This window comes from Chamaea fasciata, unplaced genomic scaffold (assembly GCF_029207755.1).
Source record: "Chamaea fasciata isolate MVZ Bird 193981 ecotype frontalis unplaced genomic scaffold, bChaFas1.0.hap1 SCAF_11, whole genome shotgun sequence".
NCBI classification, from domain to species: domain Eukaryota; kingdom Metazoa; phylum Chordata; class Aves; order Passeriformes; family Sylviidae; genus Chamaea; species Chamaea fasciata.
This window is the reverse complement of record NW_027094096.1, coordinates 1,345,052-1,365,071: the sequence shown is the minus strand read 5'-3', so window position 1 is coordinate 1,365,071 and position 20,020 is coordinate 1,345,052. Positions and strand designations below refer to the sequence as shown.

Here is a 20,020-nt window from a genome sequence, read left to right as displayed (position 1 = left end):
TTCTCCTGTCAGACATGAGAGACACTGAATCAGCGTAACAGGCAACCAGCATAGAGGGGCACAGATTTTCCCTGCTAACATCAGATCTCAAGTACTGACCCTCTCAGATGTTTGCATATGGTACAACTGAAGCCCCTATTGGGTATTTTATTTATGCTGGGGCTTTGGCAACTGCTTGATCTTAAGAAGACTCTGAATAAGAGAAGAAAAGAAACCCACTTGAAATGTGGGGATGAGGACTGTCTGTCATTTGAGAACCTGAAGCCTTAGAAGTAGCAGAAGTAGCACGTGCATTTTTAAGGGCTTGCATTGAAGAAAGATTCATTTCCATCTCTTGGCCAAATTTCCAAAAATCAAAAAAGTTATTCAGGGTCTTATAAAGTCAAAGTTTTGAAGCAATATATATTTAAACGTATCTCTCTCTTTCAAATTATGGTTCATTGTATTTTGCTGTTTTAGAACAGTAAGGATTGCAGAATTACAAGTTAGGAAAGTACTGTGCTTGACCCTTAAGTCATATTTACTGACTTATTGAAATTACAGAAATACTAAGAATATTTATTGTAAAGATCTCCTTTATTTTCACAAGGAAGCTGTTTGCTGTGTATTTTAAGCTTTACAGCTGAGCATCCCAATTTTCTTGAGCACTACCACACACAGATACATGGATTTAAAACACCACACGATTTCAAGAAATTTTGGACTTTGCCTTCATTATTCATAAGAAATAATTTCTCAAGAAATCTACATGACAAAGCTCCTGGTCTGACACGGCACACAGTGCAGAAATCAGTCCCTCAAAGGGTTTATTGTTGCATTGTGCAGCCTGAGAGGCTGCACCAGGTGCCCTTCATTCCTGCGCTCACTCTCTGCCGTGTAGACGTTGTGCTGTGCAATGTAGGCAATGACAGAGTCTGGGATGAGATATTTCACACTCAGCCCTCTGCACAGGGCAGAGCGGATCTGTGTCGCACTGATTTCGTTCTGGATCCACTCTCTCACTAGAAAAATATTGTGCTGAAATTTAGATAAAAGGTCTGATTCCTGGATGAACTGAGATGGATCAGAGCCAGCCCGGCTAATGCAGACCAAACCAAACTGTTCCACTATTTCTTTGATGTCTTCTTCTTTCCAGAGATAGGGTGTCTTAAATGTCTGTAGAAAATCAGCCCCACAGAGCAGCTTTAATTCTGGTAGAACTGGAAAGACAAAAGCAAAAAACAGATGTCTTATCCTTTCTCAGTCTTCTAGGAAGTTTATACTTAAAATCGGTTTTAACTCATCATTTTATTTTTTTTTAAATTTCTTTTTAAAATCATTTACCTTCACTCCAGACCTTTTTTCAGAAAGTTGCAAGAAAAATTCAGTTTCAGTTTTCATGTGTCTGGTAACAATTACTTTATCACCTGCTTCATCATCACTCAAAGCATATTGAATATTATCTGTACACAGTTAGAGAATTTTTACTCCACTCAAGCAATCCAAAAAAGGGAAAGAAGCAAATAAAGAGAAATACTTTAGCACAAAGATTAGACTTGTTTGAACCTGGCTACTCCACACCAACCTGCCCTACTGTTCTTTACTGCCTCTATTTCTTACTTGCCGTTCCCTGCCTAAGCCCCAGCACAGAACTCTTTCCTCAGCACAACTTCTTCCATACCACTCATCATTATTCCACCTACGCGCTGGACAAACATTGACCAGGTAGTTTCACAGACATGTGAAATGAAGGGAAAGGATGGAGGTTTGCCTTCACTTTACACTTATTAGATGGTTAGCACATCTGCAAGTCTTCTACAAACACCTTAAAGGATAGATTCAGAATGTAAGAAATGTTCCAGTGATGATGCGTGAAAAGCGTGATTCCTCCACCAACTGTAAAGATACAAATCCTCAACAACCAGGAACAACTGAAATGCATTATTCACGTCCAAGAGATGCTACAACACTAGAGGAAAAAGGCAATGTATCAAAAATCCAGCAGCATCCTGGTAAACCATGGGGCTAGGGAAGAGGACTAGACAGGAAACTGAAAACTGACATTGTTTCCAGAGCCTGCCGTGCCTCTACTGCCAACAGGAGCTTTTCTGACCAGCAAACATCAACATGGCAGCATCACTGCTGTGCTATCCATACATTTTGTCCATTGTCTAACACTAGAAGTAGAATTCTAAGTAATCCTGTACTTTTCATATTTTTTATTAATGCATTCCGTGCTTTGCAAAACAAGCAGAGCCACAACGTACATCTCTGACAGAGCTAAAGAGATGCTTATAAAACCAAGAATTGATACAAGTCCAGCATCTCCTATCTGTGTGGGAGCTATTACAAAACAACTGCCCCAGCAGTTATGTTGGCATTTAGCATGGCTTGGTTTTGGGACACAGCTCAAACCCTCAAAACTCACCAGCTATTATGTTCAATTTTCTCACTACTAATCTGGTAAAGCTGTACAGTTTTTAATGCTAAACACAGCATTATGTTTATAGTCATGAACCAACCTGGTTGCTGGCAAGAAAGGGAATCCCCGGTAGAGCTTTCTGTGGGATGTTTGTTTCTCATGAACTCCTTGGACTGGAACGCTCTGAGTGCTTCATTATAATGGTGCCTACATATAAAATAAAGGCTTCTGTGTGAGGTGATCCTCTCAGAGATGCAACAAAGTGATTACCTGGCATTTTCCAGAACAGAACAGGGTCTACCTTTATGCCCTTTGGATTTGAGTACCATTTGTTTAGAATTTGGCACATTCATTCTGCCATGAGATTAGTATCAATGTAGTTACATTTTGTGGAATTCACAGGCGATCTCCTTAACGGCATTCTGGCTTGTAAATCCTTTTTGAAATTCTACCACACTGGTATGGCTACCTCATGGTAGTGGCCTTTTCCCTCCAAATCAGCACAGCATTGCTGGTTTAGAACAGCCCCTGCCTTGCACCATCCTGAGCCAGGCCTAAGCACTGCCCATATTTCCGCAAGCCGACATTGCCTCAAGAATACAAGCACCTGGTCAGGCAGGACAAGCAGACAAAGAATCAAGGCTGTGTCCAATTTCTGTGTAGCGCATATAGAGCCACAGTGACTATCAGGTCTTATCCAACTGCAGCAACAAAAGGTTCTGAGTTCCAAGGAACAGTCTCAATCCAGTGCGTGTACAAAGCCCCAGCTGACCCTTGGAATGTCTGGTGTAAGGAAGGAATTCACGTTAGTGATTTAGAAGTACACTCTTCAAATCATGCAAACACTTTAGCCACAGGAATAAGGAATATGTGTCAAGAACCTACACCCAGCCAGCCTGCAAAGCAGCCTCCACTGATTTCTGATGCTCAGCAACTGGCCAGAGAAACTGCACAGCCAAGAGGTGAGGCATATATGGCAGCAGAGAACGGGCACTAGGAGCTTGGTCTGTGCCTTCCCACACGTCTAATTTTAACCCCGCCTTGCAGTAAACAGGCTGGTGCTATGTATAACCAAGCACACCAACTGTGTGTTGTGCTCTGACATTCTTGGGCCAGGATTCAAAAACAAGGACGTTTGGCAAAGAGCTCCCTGAAGGATCAACGTTACAAACACTGCAAAATCTGAGCTGCCCCGGATCTGCTCAGCAGATCAAGGGCTGGAGCAAGTGGGGTCGCGTTACTTTTAGATACAGCAAAAAGGACAAACCCATCTGCCAGCTTCTGTAGTGTTTCCTGAACTGTGTATGAAGTTTTGAGTAACTATAGAGCTAAATCACAAGTACAACTCAACAGAAGTTAGGTAATGCAGATCTTTGCCAATTTTTAATTACTCTGCATTATAGCTGCATGCCAATCAAATCCACAGGAGCAACGAATGCAGTCCTTTGCCTACTGACAATACTGTTTCCTTGTCTAGGAATACTCACAAACTGCAGCTAAGTGGAAAACAGCTCTATTGTGTTCCCTCCTCCTCTCTAAGAAAAGCCTTGGGGTAGTCTCCAAGATTTCCATACTCATTTAATAGCACTGCCATAAGTGGGATTTGAGCTTTCCTGCTTAAAATTCTTTTATGTCACAACTACTTGGGATCCTCTACAAAATCCACAGGTTTTGATGAAATGTGACATTTTTATCGCACTCAGTTTAAACAAGTACTGTAGGAAAAGGCCATTCGTGTTTCAGCGCTAAATGTTCTACTGCAGTTAAGTGTACAACTCAAACTACTGATAAGAAGAGACATTTAGGTACAGTAATGATTTCCTCTGCCTTGCAATAGGAAAATCTCTTTCTATTGGTACTGAAGCTTCCTACCTGAGGGAGTTTATAGTAAAGGCAGCAGTTAGTCCTTGGTGTTTTGAGGAGTGAAGAACCTATAGATTAGCTTTGGAAGCATGTGAAGAACAACTCTACAATAAACCATTGCCTGTTTATACTTAGTAAGAATCTGCTAAAGCCAGGTCTTTTTTATCTCTTTTTTTTCACCTGTGACACTTAAAATGCAGTGTAAAGCACAAACATCTGTATTTCTTCAGAATTCTGCTTCCCCATTCAAAGGACAAGGTTCAGCACCAGATTATGGCACTGGTTCAGCTCATTAATACACAAGATTTAAGCTCATTTCTCTCCTTAACAAGCAGCCATTTAAACATTTTGTGGATTTATTAATAAAACTAGCAGTTCATTTTCTAAGCAGATGGGAAGTTTGGCTGTTCATACTACATCGCCTGTGCAGAAAATTATACAGATAGCTTTTACTTACTGGATCTCTCATCCTGAAGAACTCTGAAGTGGATTTATAATTTATAAACCCAATCTTGGAAGCAGTACTTACTTCGGTTGGAGCTGTGCAAGACCAAAGTAGGATCACCTGATCTGTAAGATTTGGGACTGCTTCTCCAGAGGAAAATGGTTTGACTGAACTGAAGTTTAGGACAAAAGTCCCATACCCAGGCAATACCTAGGACAGCACTTGGTGACTTCTCACACTGGGACATACAGTTATGATTAGAGAAAGAAGAGTTTCCTGCAAAGATAGAAAACCTCCCACTCTGATCCTGCTCTGCTGCCTGGAGGGAAGGGGCAAAAGGAGCAACTGGATGTCTGTGTTCCCTCAGGGAAGCAAATAAAAGGGGATCTAAAAGGCTCTACTTTGTCTTGTAAGTTTGTAGCGAATTCTTATGGATGCTTTTGTAAAGTAACAGGTCGGGCTTTTAACTGCTTTCACAGAACCACAAGAGCTTTTGGGGCAGCTGTTGGAGGGCACAATTTAGAGCTTTGAATGCCTGTTTCCACTTAAAAAGTAACCTAGAAAATGAGGATAAAAATGAAGAATCAGTGATAGCTCTTACAGCACATTTGCTATAGACTTCCATGAAGGCTTTCAGTTTAATGGTATCTGTTACCTTCTGCAGCACCTTTTCCAAAGAGCACTTAGCACAAGAAGTTTGTGTTTTCACACACTGTCCCATATGCATTTATCACCGTATGGAAAAGACATGTTTCAAGGTTCTTGCATCGAGTTTTGGAAAACTTGTTTAACTTCTCCTCCCAGCACAAAACCACAGTAAACTCCGAGATTTTGAAGAAAACATCAGCAGTTAGGGGCTTAGGCTTAATTTACCATTAGAGTTAATAGGAAAACTTTACAAGGATCCATGAACAGATAAACCTGGAGGCATAATACTGCTACCATAGCTAATCTGGAACAGAGATGCTCCTGAAGAACAGAATCTTTTGTGAACTCTCTTAGTTTCTGATCACAGTCTATTACCTGCTTAGAGACTTATGCCCAAGAAAGGCAACTTGAGAGGCAGGAACTTTTCCTGCAGAACCCAGCACTGGCCATCATTTTGCAGAGGCTTCCCACATGCATTCAACTACTTGAAGGACACAAGGGCAGTACCATGGTTATTGCACAGGTCTGGGGAAAGCAAATGAAAGATTCCTGGTGGGGAATTCTGACTTGCCTTGGTGTTTTAGAAGAACAAGTTCTGTGCATTGATGTGGCAGCCTGGCAGATTTTTGGCAGTCAGTCATTTCATTAAGACAGGAAGAAGATAATGTAATCACCTTAATACTTTCACTGTCTCTGTCCATGTGTCCTGCTCGCTCTCCCAGGGATCCACCCGAATCCAGTCAGATGTCTCCAGGGCCAGTTTGGCCATTGCCACCCGGTGCCTTGCTGACACCAAGCCTTTCTTCCCATACTTATCACTGACAGGAGACATTATGCCTCCAATCACCTGGTATCTTCCTGTGGGAAAAAAAAGAAAACAAAAAAAGAAAATTAAAACCCATTCACAGAATCTTGAAGATTTAGGGTGGATAGGGCCTTGGGAGCTCACCTACTCCAATCTCTTCAAAGGATAACTTCCATGGTTAACGTCAATGTTTTAAGATGCTATGAACAACTTGATTTGGGTTTTGTTTTTAATCCATTCCCAGCAATTACAAAATTAAAATGCAAACCGGCTGTTCCTCTGTGAACTGCTCACAATTACTATTATTTTTATCCTAATAAATGACCCAAAAAGAAAAGATGGGTAAACAGACAATTTTAAGCCACCTGGACATAGTCATAATTGATGTTGCAAACTATCAAAATTGTTAGATAGAATGAAGTTTCATAGTCCGGTTGGTACAGCTTTGATATTGCCAAAGCAAAGAATGACTTAACTGACCACTTCTTTGTTCTTAAAGATCTGATCATTGTTATTTATCAGAATCATTGTGCTTTTCTTTGTGTTAAAGCAAAAATTACTGCATATTACAGCATCTGCGATTGATGTGCTTCAGACAAATCAGAAGATTCAAGCACAAAGATGGGGCTAGTGGAGTCTAAAATGAGATTGGAGCACTGTGTTCCACATATTAGCTCAGCAGCCACTGAATGCTTTTCTATCTGGCTGACCATGTTAAATACATTTGACAATAAGCCCCTGGGTAGAAAGGGGTTTATTTAAGGGTAGAAAACCCCCATAAAACACACCATAATCATTAACATAGCAGACTGGTTAGATTTTGCAGTTCTGGCCCCAAATCAGGAAAGAAAAACAAAGCACCACCATAAGCTGCAAGCCTTGAAAAATTGAGAGGAGATGAGGAGTGTTTCAACTGAACAGAAATGAACAAAATTATTTCTAATGTAACATATGCATTTTAAATAACTATTATAAATATGATACTGAAGAGGAAAAAAATCCTCTTCCTTTTTTCTGATTCAATTATTTTAACTAAGAAACTTCAATGCAGCATACTACCTTTATTGCTTTGTAAGGAAAACAATACCCCTGACATTTCTGATGCAAGCACATGACAATTTAATATTCTTACATGATGCTCTAGCAATGTCACATTTATTTTGATGTAATAAAATTTTCAAAAGAACTTTCAAAAGAATTTGGCTTAAAAAACCAGCATTAAGATTCACTGAGATTTACATCCTCTTAAGATGACAGTTCAAACCATCCTCTGTTTTAAAATATTCTCATTACAGGCAAAATGAGCAAGATAAAATTTTCCAGAATCATGTAAAGATGTGTATATAATAAAGTCCATCTCTTGATTTGAAATTGGAAATAATTCCACTTGACTTATGAAGAACAATTATTCTCTTGTACTCTGGTATTATACAGTGCTACAACAAGTTGTCATTTAAAGGGAAAGAAATTACAGTTTAAATTAATTTATTGTTCAAAGGGAAGGAAACTGTAGTTTGAATTCACTACTGTGTTAACCTCATTAAAAGGTTTTTCATACGTGATGATTTTATTTTCCATGTTTCAGTTTCTTTAAGTTTCCACAGATATAAGTTGTTCCCTTATATCTTAGAAGAATATGTTAAATGAAAAAATCGTACTTCTGTACGCTCATGCGAACCAAGAATGATATGGGTCTGCCAGATCCTTGTAAGATGGAAAGATTTCAGTCTCTAGTCTGTCCTAGAGCTGCATAAATGGGATGAGATAAGAGTTTCTGGTGCCATATCAGCTTGTTGCAAAGCAGAAATGAAACCAACTGGAAAAGAAAAATCAAGGTTGGTAACACTTAAGAAAGTCAAACACAGGAATGACCTGTGAAGATTCACAACTGAGAAACCCAGCATTGTGCAAACAGGATGCACGAGAGCCTTCCACATAGAAACACGAGTTTTAGCAGCCAAAATATATGAAAAAAAATTATTACTGGCTCCAAATAACTTGTTTCCTATTCAGTAATTCAAAAGTTCACCGGTTCAAATATGCCCCTCAGTTTTGGCAGGCATGCGAAGAGGAAATCATTAAATTCTGTCACCCTGGGCTTTTCTTAATGTCCACTGCAATTCTCTTCTCTCTCTCCTATAAATTATTACAGGTTGCTTCAACCCATCCTTGGTCCAGAGTTATCTTCAAATTCTATTTCTCTGGAAGCCTGTTTGTTTTCATCATGTAGTATGTTATTATTGCCTGTCCTAAATATGTGGTAAAAATCCTCCAGGCCCTCAAGTGGCTTCGTTTTTCAAAATATACCTACCAAAAGCTGTAATAAAGTTCCTCTTGTTATGAATTTATATTTTTTAACAACTGTTTAGGAGAACTGGCCAGTGCTCAGAAAACTAAACATAACAAAAGTAATGAAACAAAGACTGTCCCTCAAACATGTTAAAGCAGATTATTAAGGAAAAATCGGTTTTTAGTTTTCTGTTATAAGGTATCACTGTAAACTGTCACAAACACAACACAAATTGTAATGCTAATTAGCTTATTAATATTAAAGCTAATTTATCAAATGCCAATTTCATACAAAATTGTTTATGTATTTTGGTGGGGCTTCTAAAGATTAATTTATTCTGGTAGTAAGTCTGGTTTTCACTGGGAAAAATTATGCCAGAAGTAAATAATAAAGATAAATAACCACTACAGAAAAGCAAATAAATGAAACACTTCCACACATTTAACTCTTGCTCACTACTCATTTTCCACTAAGTGTCAAGGGAAAATCCCACAGGAGAAGCTCTGCAGCTTCCTGGTGTTACCCTACCCAGTGAACAGGAATGCATTTGACAGAACCCATAAATGGCGTCACATTTTCCCCAGTTTTTGTAAGATAATAACTCATTACCCTTCACCTACCCCTCGCATTTGTTTTGCCACAGATAAAACATCTTGTCTTTCACACTCTCCCCCTTTGCCCTCCATCCCTTTTGGTCTCACCTGGAAACTCGGGGATGTAAGCATCCTCCACCGGCAACACTTGAGAAACAAGATTACAGATATCTCAGAGAGATTGATTCTAGTACTATTTCTTTGGTCTCATGGTCAAATGAGGAATACAGTCACAGAGAAGAAAAAGTGCCTGACATTAGGTATTAATAGACTCTAAAGGCATCTGCCACAGTCACTGCAAGTTTCAAAAAACAATTTTAAAACAAGGGACTGGATCTGAGAAAATTTCAGCTGTGTCTGAGGATGTGTAAAGTGCCAAGTTCAAATGAGTAGACAGAAAATTCAGATAAAGAGAATGATTTGAGTCATTCAGGCACACACACCTATGTGTGTTGTATTTAAAAGGCAGCATGACAAGATTTATTGGCTGATATTAAAAGAAACAGGATGGATTACTTGACATGTGGCAATGAAACGGCACTTAAAGTATCAGAAAACCAATAAAATATCTTACTTAAAATAGGGACGTATGAAAAATAGGATTAGGCAGCATTAGAAACTGACATGATGTACAAAAAGCTGGCAGACAGAATTACTAGAGATGTCAGTCAGAATGCACATCAGGGATAGTCATGTCATTCATGGCAGTGAAACCTGCCTCTGAAGTCACAGAATCCTGGAATTGATGAGGTTGGAAAAGCCCTCTAAGATCGAACCAGTAACCCAGCACTAGAACATGTCCCCAGGTGTCACACCCACACGACCTCTGAACACTTCTAGGGCTGGTGACTGAACTCCAGCCAAGCTGTGGCCCAACGCATCATTTCAGCCTGATTTGTGATGGAGCAGCACTACTGAAGCAGCAGGAGGATGAACCATTCCCAAGCCTAGGAAACAAGTCTCTCACACTAATTAATTAATTCCTCACTCATTTCAGGTATCCAATGCAGATGTCAGCTCCAAGGTGCACTGTTCCCTCTGATAAGGGAATCACTGCTGCTTCAAGTCAGATAACCTCTGTTCTCCAGTCCCTCCATCAGCTCCCAGGCTGCAGCTGCTGCTTCTTCTCAGCAAATAAGCTCCAATTTCTCCTCTCCTTCCCTGCATTATCCCAGAAGTGGAAACAGGGCTAAAACCGTACGAGAATGAGCAATTAACTTCCTGGGTAGGAATGGTTCTGCTATAAAACAGGCATCCAGAATCAACCATTTTTACAGCACACTGCCAACCCCTTCTGCTTGAGAAACTATGTTCCCTGTCGAGGAGGGGCCATAGATTTGTGGGATTTGTGCACCCACACATCCAAACACACACATCTGCTCTTGGAGTTCCTACAGATACAGCCACCTCTGCTCGGGATGGGTAAAACTTCTGCATTATGAGGATTCTGACTGCTGCCACGCTGGGTTAAGTTTTCAGAAAGCGCAAAGACAGCACTTAGGAAACCCAGACACCAAAGAACGATTCTTTAATGCAGAAAGCCCTTGTACTTGTAAGGCTTCACAAATTAAAATAAGAAGCCAAAAGGCAAGTCAAACCCTATCTAGAACTAGGCATTGACATCAGGTGTAATGTAATGCACAATTTCCATTTCAACCTTTCAAAATTTCATTTTTAATATGATTTTCACTAGACTTTAAGTAAAATGCCCTCAGCAAGGGGTGGAGTCTTTCTAAACTGACCCTGGAGCAGACCAGACATTAAATTGTTTCAGACAGAATAATAATTCATTTCCCAGTTCAGTCCTTCTTTAAATGCAAAGAAAAATGTTACAGGAATATAATTTATGACCTAAACAGAATTACCAGTTGGTCTCATATTGCCTTTCTACTCTTTGCATACCCGGGCAGCAGAATCAGTTATAAAACTACAGTGAAAAAAAGTCAATTAAAATCTGTTTTTAATCCTTTATTTCCAGTCCAGCAGGAGCAACAAAACAATTTTAGTTCTAGGAAAACAGAGACTTGTAGAGGCTGCCCACAGAGCAGCTCTTTAATTCCTCCTTATGACAGTCAAAGTATCCTCACAGGATATTCTGAGTATGCAGCTGCTGCTTTTACTGGAGAGTGCTATCAGTGGGTTCCCAGGTTCTCCCTCCCTGCTCAATTTGACAGCCAAATTCCTTTTACTATTATTTGCTGTTCAGGTTCCTACTGAACCTCCTCCCTAGGAACTTCTCTGTCAGATTCCCTCCCAACCACTTCCAGAAACATAAGTGCATATTTTAGCTGCCAGATGAAAAAAAAAAAAAACAAACAAAAAAACCCCAAAACCATCTCTGAGCAACTAAGGAGCTGCTCAAGCTTAGAGTTCCAGGCTTTTCAGTAGCATTTCTGATTCTTTCTTAAATTCCTGATGTTACCATCTTGCTCTTTTGTTGCCAAAACATTCTAGCCTGATGGCATCTCGCTTTTCTGATCTTTTTCTAGGACAGATTAAGTCCCTCTTAGTGAAGACAGATAATGAATAATTAACATTTCATCTTTTCTCCAGTTTCCCCCAGCTGTCAAAACTGCTACCTGCAACTCCTCCTCATATTAAAAAACATTGTATCATAAAAACATGAAATTGGAACATAAATGATTTTCCTAACTTTCAAAACTATTAACCATATTATTTCACAAACTTCAGCCAGTGCCATGAACAGGATCCTCAAACTTTTCCTCTCTTTGCATGAACACTCATTATACTTGCTTATACACTGAGGTCATACTAGACTTTCTATACTGAATACCTCATGAAAGCTTTACATTAATGTCAGTAAAGAATACTAAAATGAACCCAGCTCTAAAGAGCTGATCTAAGTGAGTATTAAAACTCTTTCTTGCTTTTCCCAGCCCTCACTGACCTGTCTGGTGCAGGTGGTCTCTGGCCAGCTCAAACAAACGCATGTGCATGTTGGTTGTGGGGTTAAAGGAGCCACAGGCCAGGAGGATGACAGGGATCTTGCTCCTCATCCTGACAGCAAAACATTACACCTCCTCCCTGAAGAAAAAAAAATTGAAACAAAAGACAAAGTTGAGAAAGAGCAGTCTGCCCTTGGTTCCTGAACTAAAAGGAGCTGTTTCCAGAACTGGGTGTTCCTGGAGCACCAGTGCAGTGTCCAGAGATGAGTCCTGTCCCAGCACTCAGCACCTGCCTGCTCAGGAACACAGCTGTTCCTGGATATTAATTAGGAGAACACCAACACATTCTGCATCCCCACACACAGACATGGATAGACCATACCTCTAGAAATTTAGAATCTTATTATTAAAACCTGACAATTTTTTACTTATTTTTAATTTTTAACCTGCTTTTATTCAAGAGAAAGGTTTTGTTCTGCCTTTGTGGCCATTGATGATGTTGGAATCCACAGGTCTGCTACAAAATCTGATTTTATTTTTTGTAAAAATAACTTCTTACAACGAACCTTTGCAACACACAACAAAACCTCATGTGCAACACCCAGTCCTAAGGTGTGACTTCCTTGGAGATGGGCAGGCAGCACTGGGGGTCAGCCAGCTGGCAAACACTTCCAGCCAGATTATCAGCATTGGCCTGTGTGGTTCCTCTGTTGGACTGCAGAGCAATGCATAGTCCACCAACAACAGGGAGCAGCAGGGAAGAGGAAGCACAGCTGTGTCAGGAAATCCCCAGAGCATTAAAAAGCTGTGAACAGGGGGAATGGGTAGGGAGCAAGGCTGTGAGGAGCCTTGCAGGGGTGTTTACAAACAACCCTGATATAATTTGGTTAAACTGTCAGTCATCTACTGAAAATGTAGCAAAAATCAGTTTCAATCTACGGTGCTTGGAGCTATTTACTTGCATAACTCTTTTTAAAATTAATCCAGGATACAACTGGCATGATAAAAACAATTGTGTCCCACATCCACATCCACATTTGCAAATTCAGTCTTCCTAGAATTTGAAGTCTCTACATTGCTCACACCTGTGTATCATACAAACACCACTCTTTTCCCTCCCCCTGGCCTCCAGCCCTTCCCATCAAACAGAACAGGTTTCCTACAGGAGACACCTGCATCCCAAATTTTAGAATTCAGTCTTGGGACAACAGACCAAACCCAGCAGACTGTGTGTTCTGATCAGCCAAATCTCATTCTCCATCTGCACTGTACCTGTAGCTCAGAGCCCACCTCTTCCTGTTCCCAGTTCTTACAGTCCCTTCCCCCTCCCCTTTCTCTGACTTAGAAAAAAATAATAATAATGGTTAAATCCATGTCAAGTCAATGTTTTATAGATGCCAACAAGACCACTTCATTTATGGAGGATTTACAACCTGAAGACTGGGACCATACCATGGAACAGCACTCAGTGCACCAAGCAACAAGTGGTAATACTGTAATTTGTGACTTTTTGAACCTTTGACATTGAACCTTTTTACTAAGTAAATTCCTTGAAGCATTGAGTGCTATCTGTACCTCCAGCATCTAGTACTGAATACAATTGTTTTATAATGTCTTTATTCTACTTTCCTCATTTCTCACACCTTTCATCATAGCAGGGGAGACATACTGGGGAGAAAAGACTTGCTGGCTGTAGAGCCACTGAAAGTCGGCAACAGTTTTATGGTCTGTAATGGAAGCAGTTGGAGGAATCTCCTTTCGCTGCACCCTGCTCTCTCCTCTGGTTTACTGTCCCTGTGCAGACACAAAAACTCACACATTAAAACTGTATGCAAAATCTACAGCTTCTTTATTCAGAAAAAACACAAAAATGTTCTTTTGTTCAGTATCAGCAATTCTGTAAATGTATCTCCATTGTATGGGGGAAGGTGTTTCTGCCCTGAAACTGAGCAAAACATCAGCATCTGAATGGAGCTCCCACTGCTCTGATCAAGTGCAGTTTATATTTCCATAGCTGTTCCTTTATTTGCCATCTCAACTGAATTATTTCTTTTGCTTTGCTTTTAATTCTCCAGACTCCTCTATTTCTCACCTGAAACAAAGATGTTGGACTCTTACTCATTTATACCTGGAAACTCCAGGGAAAGACTTCAACCTGTGATTTTCAGTGATAACTTTACATTGCTGATAATGGAAACTCAAAAATCAAACCACCACCACCACCACCAAACAAACCAACAAACAAAGAAAAAACAAAACCAAAAAAGAAAACAGAAAAAACCCAAAACAAACTAAGATTGTACTAATAGTAAATAAACACGTAATGAAAAATATTTTACAAGGTATTTTACATCTATAAACTCAAAAACACCCCGTACATACATATGGATTTATTATTATTTTTTTTATAAATCAGTGTTTTTATTTTACTATCCCCCCATAGAGTGTACCCTACACCTATCCAACAGATCCAGGACAACTTTTAGCATTTGAAACAAAACTTTCTGATTCAGTTGCTGTCTTAAATGGTATTAATTACCTGAGGGGTTTTAAATCATTAGAACACCATTCGAAGTATCAGAAAAAAAAAAAAAAGTGTTAACTGATTTTTCAGCTAAGCTCTCTTGAGAAATCAAACACTGCGGAAAGTTTAAGCACAGAGTCTGTGTGCCCCTCTCTGGGCACATGTCCCAGCAGCCCTGGGCAAGCAGTGAATTCCTAGAAATGCCAGTCTGCATTTTGGGAAGCTTCCAACAACAGGGACACCGTGTGGCAATGCAGAAAAGGGCCTTCAGATGGGGAGGCCACACTCAAGCTATATAAAAAAGGTTTAATGATGGACAAAGCATTATGATTTTCACTTGATAATTCCTGCAAGTTCTTTTCCTGGTGCCTATATTCCTACAATATGTCAACAACAGATGACGTTACAGATGACCACAGTTAGGTTCCGCTGAAAGTCAGTAATTAGAGCCATATCTGATTAATTATCAGCATCAGAATGGAGTGCTGAGCAGCACAGTCTGATTCACGAGCTGTTAAATTAGTAAACTGGAGAACAAGACACTGATATGTGCATGCTATGAGGCACTCACCCTTGAGCGAACATTTCCGCAAAAAGCAGAAATAAACCAAATCCTACCACAGGATTAAAGTGTTATCTCCTCCTGTGAGGGTGAATCTAGATTAATTTAGATGAAATTTAGATTTGAACAAGTTCAAAGCTGTCCATTCTTTTACTGGGCCAAATCATTACCTCATATAAATTCATGCAGATGCACTGGGACCAGCTGTGTTACGCCAAGTGACACCTTCAATATTAGAGTTGCAAGACAGATTTTGAAAGTCAGGAAACAGAAGTATATTTAGTAGCTGACCCAAATCATAGCAAGCCACAGCACACAAATAGCCCTTAAAAATATGACTGGATATGAGAGTTTCTCATGCTTTTAATAAAAAGAGCTGCTGCCATACAGAGGTTACTCCAGCCAGTGAGTTCCCAGCATTTGCTGTCACCAAAACCAATCCTCCACAACAGTGACAAATATTTACCTGTGAATCCCCACCTTCCCTTCAATAATGAACATATGTACCTGTGTGAGGAAAAATGGAAAATGTATGATATGGGGAAGCATTTTATTTACTCATCAAAAAGTTACTCACTCCAGTCATAAAGGATTTTTCAAGGAGCACATATATATTACACACACCCCAATATGATGCTGTAACCCTCCAAAACAGCTTTTTCAGGGCCACATGGTGAGTCATATTATTATTAAATTTCAGTGATTCAGGTGGGCCCCATTGATTTGACTTTCACTGAAAGCCATGACAGGATACATGATTTCCTTTTCAGATTCACCTTATCAGAACTATGAAGCTGCACCTTCCAATCCCCCCACCCGACTTTTAGTCAGAGAACACAAGCTCCCATCACAGCTTCCGAGAAATCCCAAGATCTGCTTCCCTCCTCACTGCAGTATTCACTAGAGCAGCAATTTATCCAAGCCTATAAAAATCATCTGGGCTTTTTCACGTGTAACACTGAAGATGGCCCAAAACACAACAAATGCTGCCTTTAACAATGCACAGGAGGTTTTGCCTGAGCCAGACCTGCTCACTTTGGAGGTACTCACTACTTCTTCTTCCTCTCTGTCCAGGCAGCAATTTTTCCAGCAAAACAAAAAGTTCTCTGTTAACAGGTCACCTCACAGAAAACTGCCTGTGGCCCAAATTCCAAGTGCCCTGGTGGCAACCAGAGAAAGCAGCCTCAGCAGAAGTGTCTCAGAAGCGTCTCCTCCTCTCCTGAGATTATAATCCTTCAAATCACAGCACAGCACTTCACTCTTGCCATTCCTTCATTTCAGGCTGTATCAGTGGGGAAATTCCCTTTCACAGAAGAACCAACAAAACCACTCTATCCGTTACATCTCTAAAATCAACCTAAACATGACTTATGGTTCCATTTACTTGGAATGAGTTTTTCCTTCTGAATGCATGTAGTTCTCTGTTTTCAGCTTCCAATCCCAACTCTTTCTGCTCCACTGCTACACAGAATCAGCAGTTGAAAGGGACTAAATAAGAAAATACACCACCAAAAGTACACACTGACAAAGCACAACAAACACAAATAATAAATTGAGCACAGGACTCATGCAGCCTGAAATACATGCAAATATTGAACCTCCAGTTAACAATGAACACAGCATTGCCTTCAACAATTACGAACTCTGAAAAATCTGAGCAGAAATATTGCTGAGCATAAGGTTACAAAGATTATATTCTCAAGATGCACAAGACAGTGCCTGTGAATTCAAGTCAACATCACATTTTTTTAAGGCTGTGAGTTTCTTCAAGTTTATAACTAGAATTCCACAGTGGGGCACAAGACTGTCTGGTCCCAGAGTCCGGCCAATAAATTATTCACAGAGACACTCCCATGATAATATCCTATATGATATATTTTTCTTAGAACTTTTAAGAATATTATATGTTATTAATAGTCTTAATCAACCTGCAAAATAATCATGCTTGCAGGCTGCCCATTGCCTGAACAATAAGGAATACAACAACTCAGCATCATAGAATTCAGAAGCCACCATCGTGCACATCAACAGTAAACTTCCATATTTTTAACATCCCTATTTTTTGCATTTACTAAATATTATGAGGTTATTTTGGATTTTCTGCTGCCCTTAAACAGCAAACATGTAAAGACAAGCACAACACAACATCCTTAATGTTCTTTTTCTGTATTAGAGAAAACAATGAAATAATTCCATTTTGTACAAAAGGCATTAATTACATTCTAACTGCTCAAAAAACACTTGACAATACTCAGACATTGAGCTCTGTAGCAGTTTCATCTGGTTACAAGGCCAGTGATACTCCACTAACCCAGAACCATGCAGAAAATAAGTAAAAAAGGACCGGACTGGCCAACACCTTGTACCCAGTGTTTGCTGGGTAGTGCAGGATCTCACTGGCCTCACGCAACACCACTCCCCTGCACAATTTTGCAGCACTTCCACAACCCAAAAGAATACAATCATCTCCTGGTATCTTGTATTTCCCACAGTATGATCTTTATAATTACCGCTCCAGTAATCCCCAGTGATCACTCAGTGATCTGACACTCAACTATCTCGCTATTCTTTGTGCCCGTATCACACTAATAAATAAGCTTTTCCTCCTTCTACAGTTGTCTAAACTATTTTAAGGAAAGACAGTAGTCCTCCTTCTGTTTGCATGTATGAGTCAGTCATCCACAAAGCACAATATATTGATTTACAGAAAAAGAGGATTCACGCAGAACTGCAACTCTGGGATCCTATTTTTAAGCAAACAAACTGCTGATTTAGTGAAAGCACCAACCTGTCTGTCAAAACAAATTTCTGCTAAAACTTCAGGAGTTCCTGTTGAGAAGCCATTCAGTGTGATCTTTTGTCTATCAACATCTCTGTAATTTTCTTTCAACTAGAAAAACACACTTAGCATATCCTAAGGCAAATCTCAGAAACTGAGCTTGCACGTAAATGGAAGATAAATTTAAGTGGTAAAGAAAACATTTTCAATCTTGAAAATCTGCTCTTATAAAGCTGGTTTTAGAAGGCAGAAAGCTAATGAAACCCCTAGCAATACTACTGCAGAACACTCAGATGCAAAATAATCATATATAGCACCCACAGTGTAAGACAGGATTTCCAGAACACAGCGCAAGACCTGCCCGTGCCGGATCATGGGGCTGGACTGCATTTCTTATGTTCTTGAAGTTCTCCATTATACTTTGTGACTCTGCATGGCTAATTTCTTCATTTCTACTAGTTATTGTTCATAAAAATGCACAGTGCTTGGTGAGCAGAATGACATCCACAACTATTTGAGCGGTAATTGCCCCAAATCAGGAGTGTGGTGGGAAAAGATAGAGAAATGAAGCTGGCTGGTGAGATTGAGGCAGTTCTCCAGTGGCACCTGCTGGGCCAGGGTAGGCAGGTGGGGTTTGACAGCTTCACCCAGCCAACTTCACCTCCTCCAGGCGCAGCAGCAGCAACTGAAACGCTGCATGAATTAAATCCTTGGAAATCATCACTGCTATGAAACCCAGTTGGTCTAATTAAATTATTTTAAAAGGCACAAGCTCAAACTCCCCTTTGACAGACTGTCACCTGTTGTGTCTTCGGTGCTCCTCACACACATCTCTGGACTTCTCAAAGGTCTTCGAGATCATCCAGATGCTAATTAGGTTGTCATAGATAGGCTAAATTCTAAAATTCGCATTCCTGAAGTTAAAGGCTCGAAGGCAATTTACTAGTGCAATCACACAGTGGAACCAGACTTGAGCAGCGAACGACGCCTGGAAAACGAACCGCTCACGTGTATTGCTACAAAGCTTAAAGAAAGCAAACATCAGGCATCGTTTATAAAATCAAACAGCAGCTGCTGCACTCTCATAGAGCCGGGGAGAAAGAGGAGTTAAGCGGTGAAAGCCAGATTGAATGAAATAAACAAAACCTAACCATATCTGCTGTTCTCCTCTTTAATTCTCACTGCAGTTGGCTAGGTGTTGGGGGAGGGAAGGGAGAGAAGGGAAAAAAAGCTGTTTTAAACACACGCGCGCACACACACACACATTTATACAGATATAACATATGCATGTGTCTATAGGGGTGGTGGATTTGCGTTTCCCGAGCCCGGCAGCCCCGGCCGGGGTTTGAGGCCTGCCCGCCGCGCCCGCCGCCCGCAGCGCCCTCAGCGCCCGCCCCGCCCCGCGGCCGCAGCCACCCCCGACTACCGGCGGCATCCGGCCGCCTCCTCCCCTGTCTGTCCGTCCGTCCGTCTGTCCTTCCTCCTGTGCTTAGCGCAGGACGGGCGGGGGCCCCGGCGGTTGGCAGCGCTGCCCACCGCTCCCGGGGGCTGGCTCCGCGCGGCCCGGCCTCCCCCCGCGCCGCTGCACAGCGGCCGCCGTGCCGCCTTACACAGGAGGTGCGCTTCATTGTGTCACCCGAAGGTGACCTCCCAAACTTTGGCCTTCCTGCCGTTACTAAGGATGGGCCCTGCAGCGCCGGGATTGTGCTGACAGCGTGGGGAAGGTCGGCTTGGGAGGCTTGGAGTGTAATGAATGTGTTGGATAATTCACGGCGCCGAAGGTTTGCGTCCAAAAAGGAGACACAGGAGTCCTGTAGCTTCGTTGAAATAAAGGGAGAGTCCATGGGGCATTTCCCCTGGGATCTTTCAAATGGTTGGGGGACACAGCCCTGTTTTGTCCTAATTTCCCATCCACATTACCCTCTTGCTTTCCAGTTTCTTGAGATGTCAGAATGTGTCCAGTTAGGTTTAGAGTCCACCACGAACATCCTGTGTTTTGTACTGTTGAAGGGAAACACAAATGTTCCTCTAGTCTGACATTATGATAAAAAAGTAAATAGGATTGTGGAATACATTTTTAAGCTCTACCGTGTAAAATGCACATCCAAGCGATGAAGCTTCACTCCTGCACAGAGGCCATGAGATGTACTTCAGATCTTTCGTTGCCCTTGCAGAAAGCTGGCCAAGAGATGATTTTGGCAGTG

The 20,020-nt window shown here is 40.9% G+C and overlaps 1 protein-coding gene across 5 annotated transcripts; it reads right to left on the bottom strand.

The window, feature by feature from the left end:
* Positions 1–570: 570 nt before the first annotated feature.
* On the bottom strand, positions 571–19,323 carry NMNAT3 (nicotinamide nucleotide adenylyltransferase 3). Of its 5 annotated transcripts, XM_066193767.1 has the most exons (6): positions 19,243–19,264; positions 15,504–15,544; positions 11,954–12,090; positions 6,032–6,215; positions 2,502–2,608; positions 571–1,199 (listed from the first exon to the last, which is right to left on the bottom strand). In XM_066193767.1, the coding sequence occupies exons 3-6, from the start codon at positions 12,060–12,062 to the stop codon at positions 790–792; spliced, it is 810 nt and encodes a 269-aa protein (XP_066049864.1). In that variant the 5' UTR covers positions 12,063–12,090; positions 15,504–15,544; positions 19,243–19,264; the 3' UTR covers positions 571–789. The 5 variants fall into 5 exon arrangements, with proteins under 5 accessions (XP_066049864.1, XP_066049866.1, XP_066049868.1 ...); XM_066193769.1 differs by lacking the exon at positions 15,504–15,544 and having other exon boundaries at positions 19,243–19,323; XM_066193771.1 differs by lacking the exons at positions 11,954–12,090; positions 19,243–19,264 and adding an exon at positions 18,617–18,762.
* Positions 19,324–20,020: the final 697 nt, after the last annotated feature.

Coding starts and splice junctions, on each gene's coding strand:
- NMNAT3 (XM_066193769.1), bottom strand. CDS start 12,062: ATGAGGAGCAAGATCCCTGTCATCCTCCTGGCCTGTGGCTCCTTTAAC. Junction 6,216..11,953: donor AGACCACCTGCACCAGACAG/GTCAGTGAGGGC, acceptor TTTTTCCCACAG/GAAGATACCAGGTGATTGGA. Junction 2,609..6,031: donor GAGACAGTGAAAGTATTAAG/GTGATTACATTA, acceptor TTTTATATGTAG/GCACCATTATAATGAAGCAC.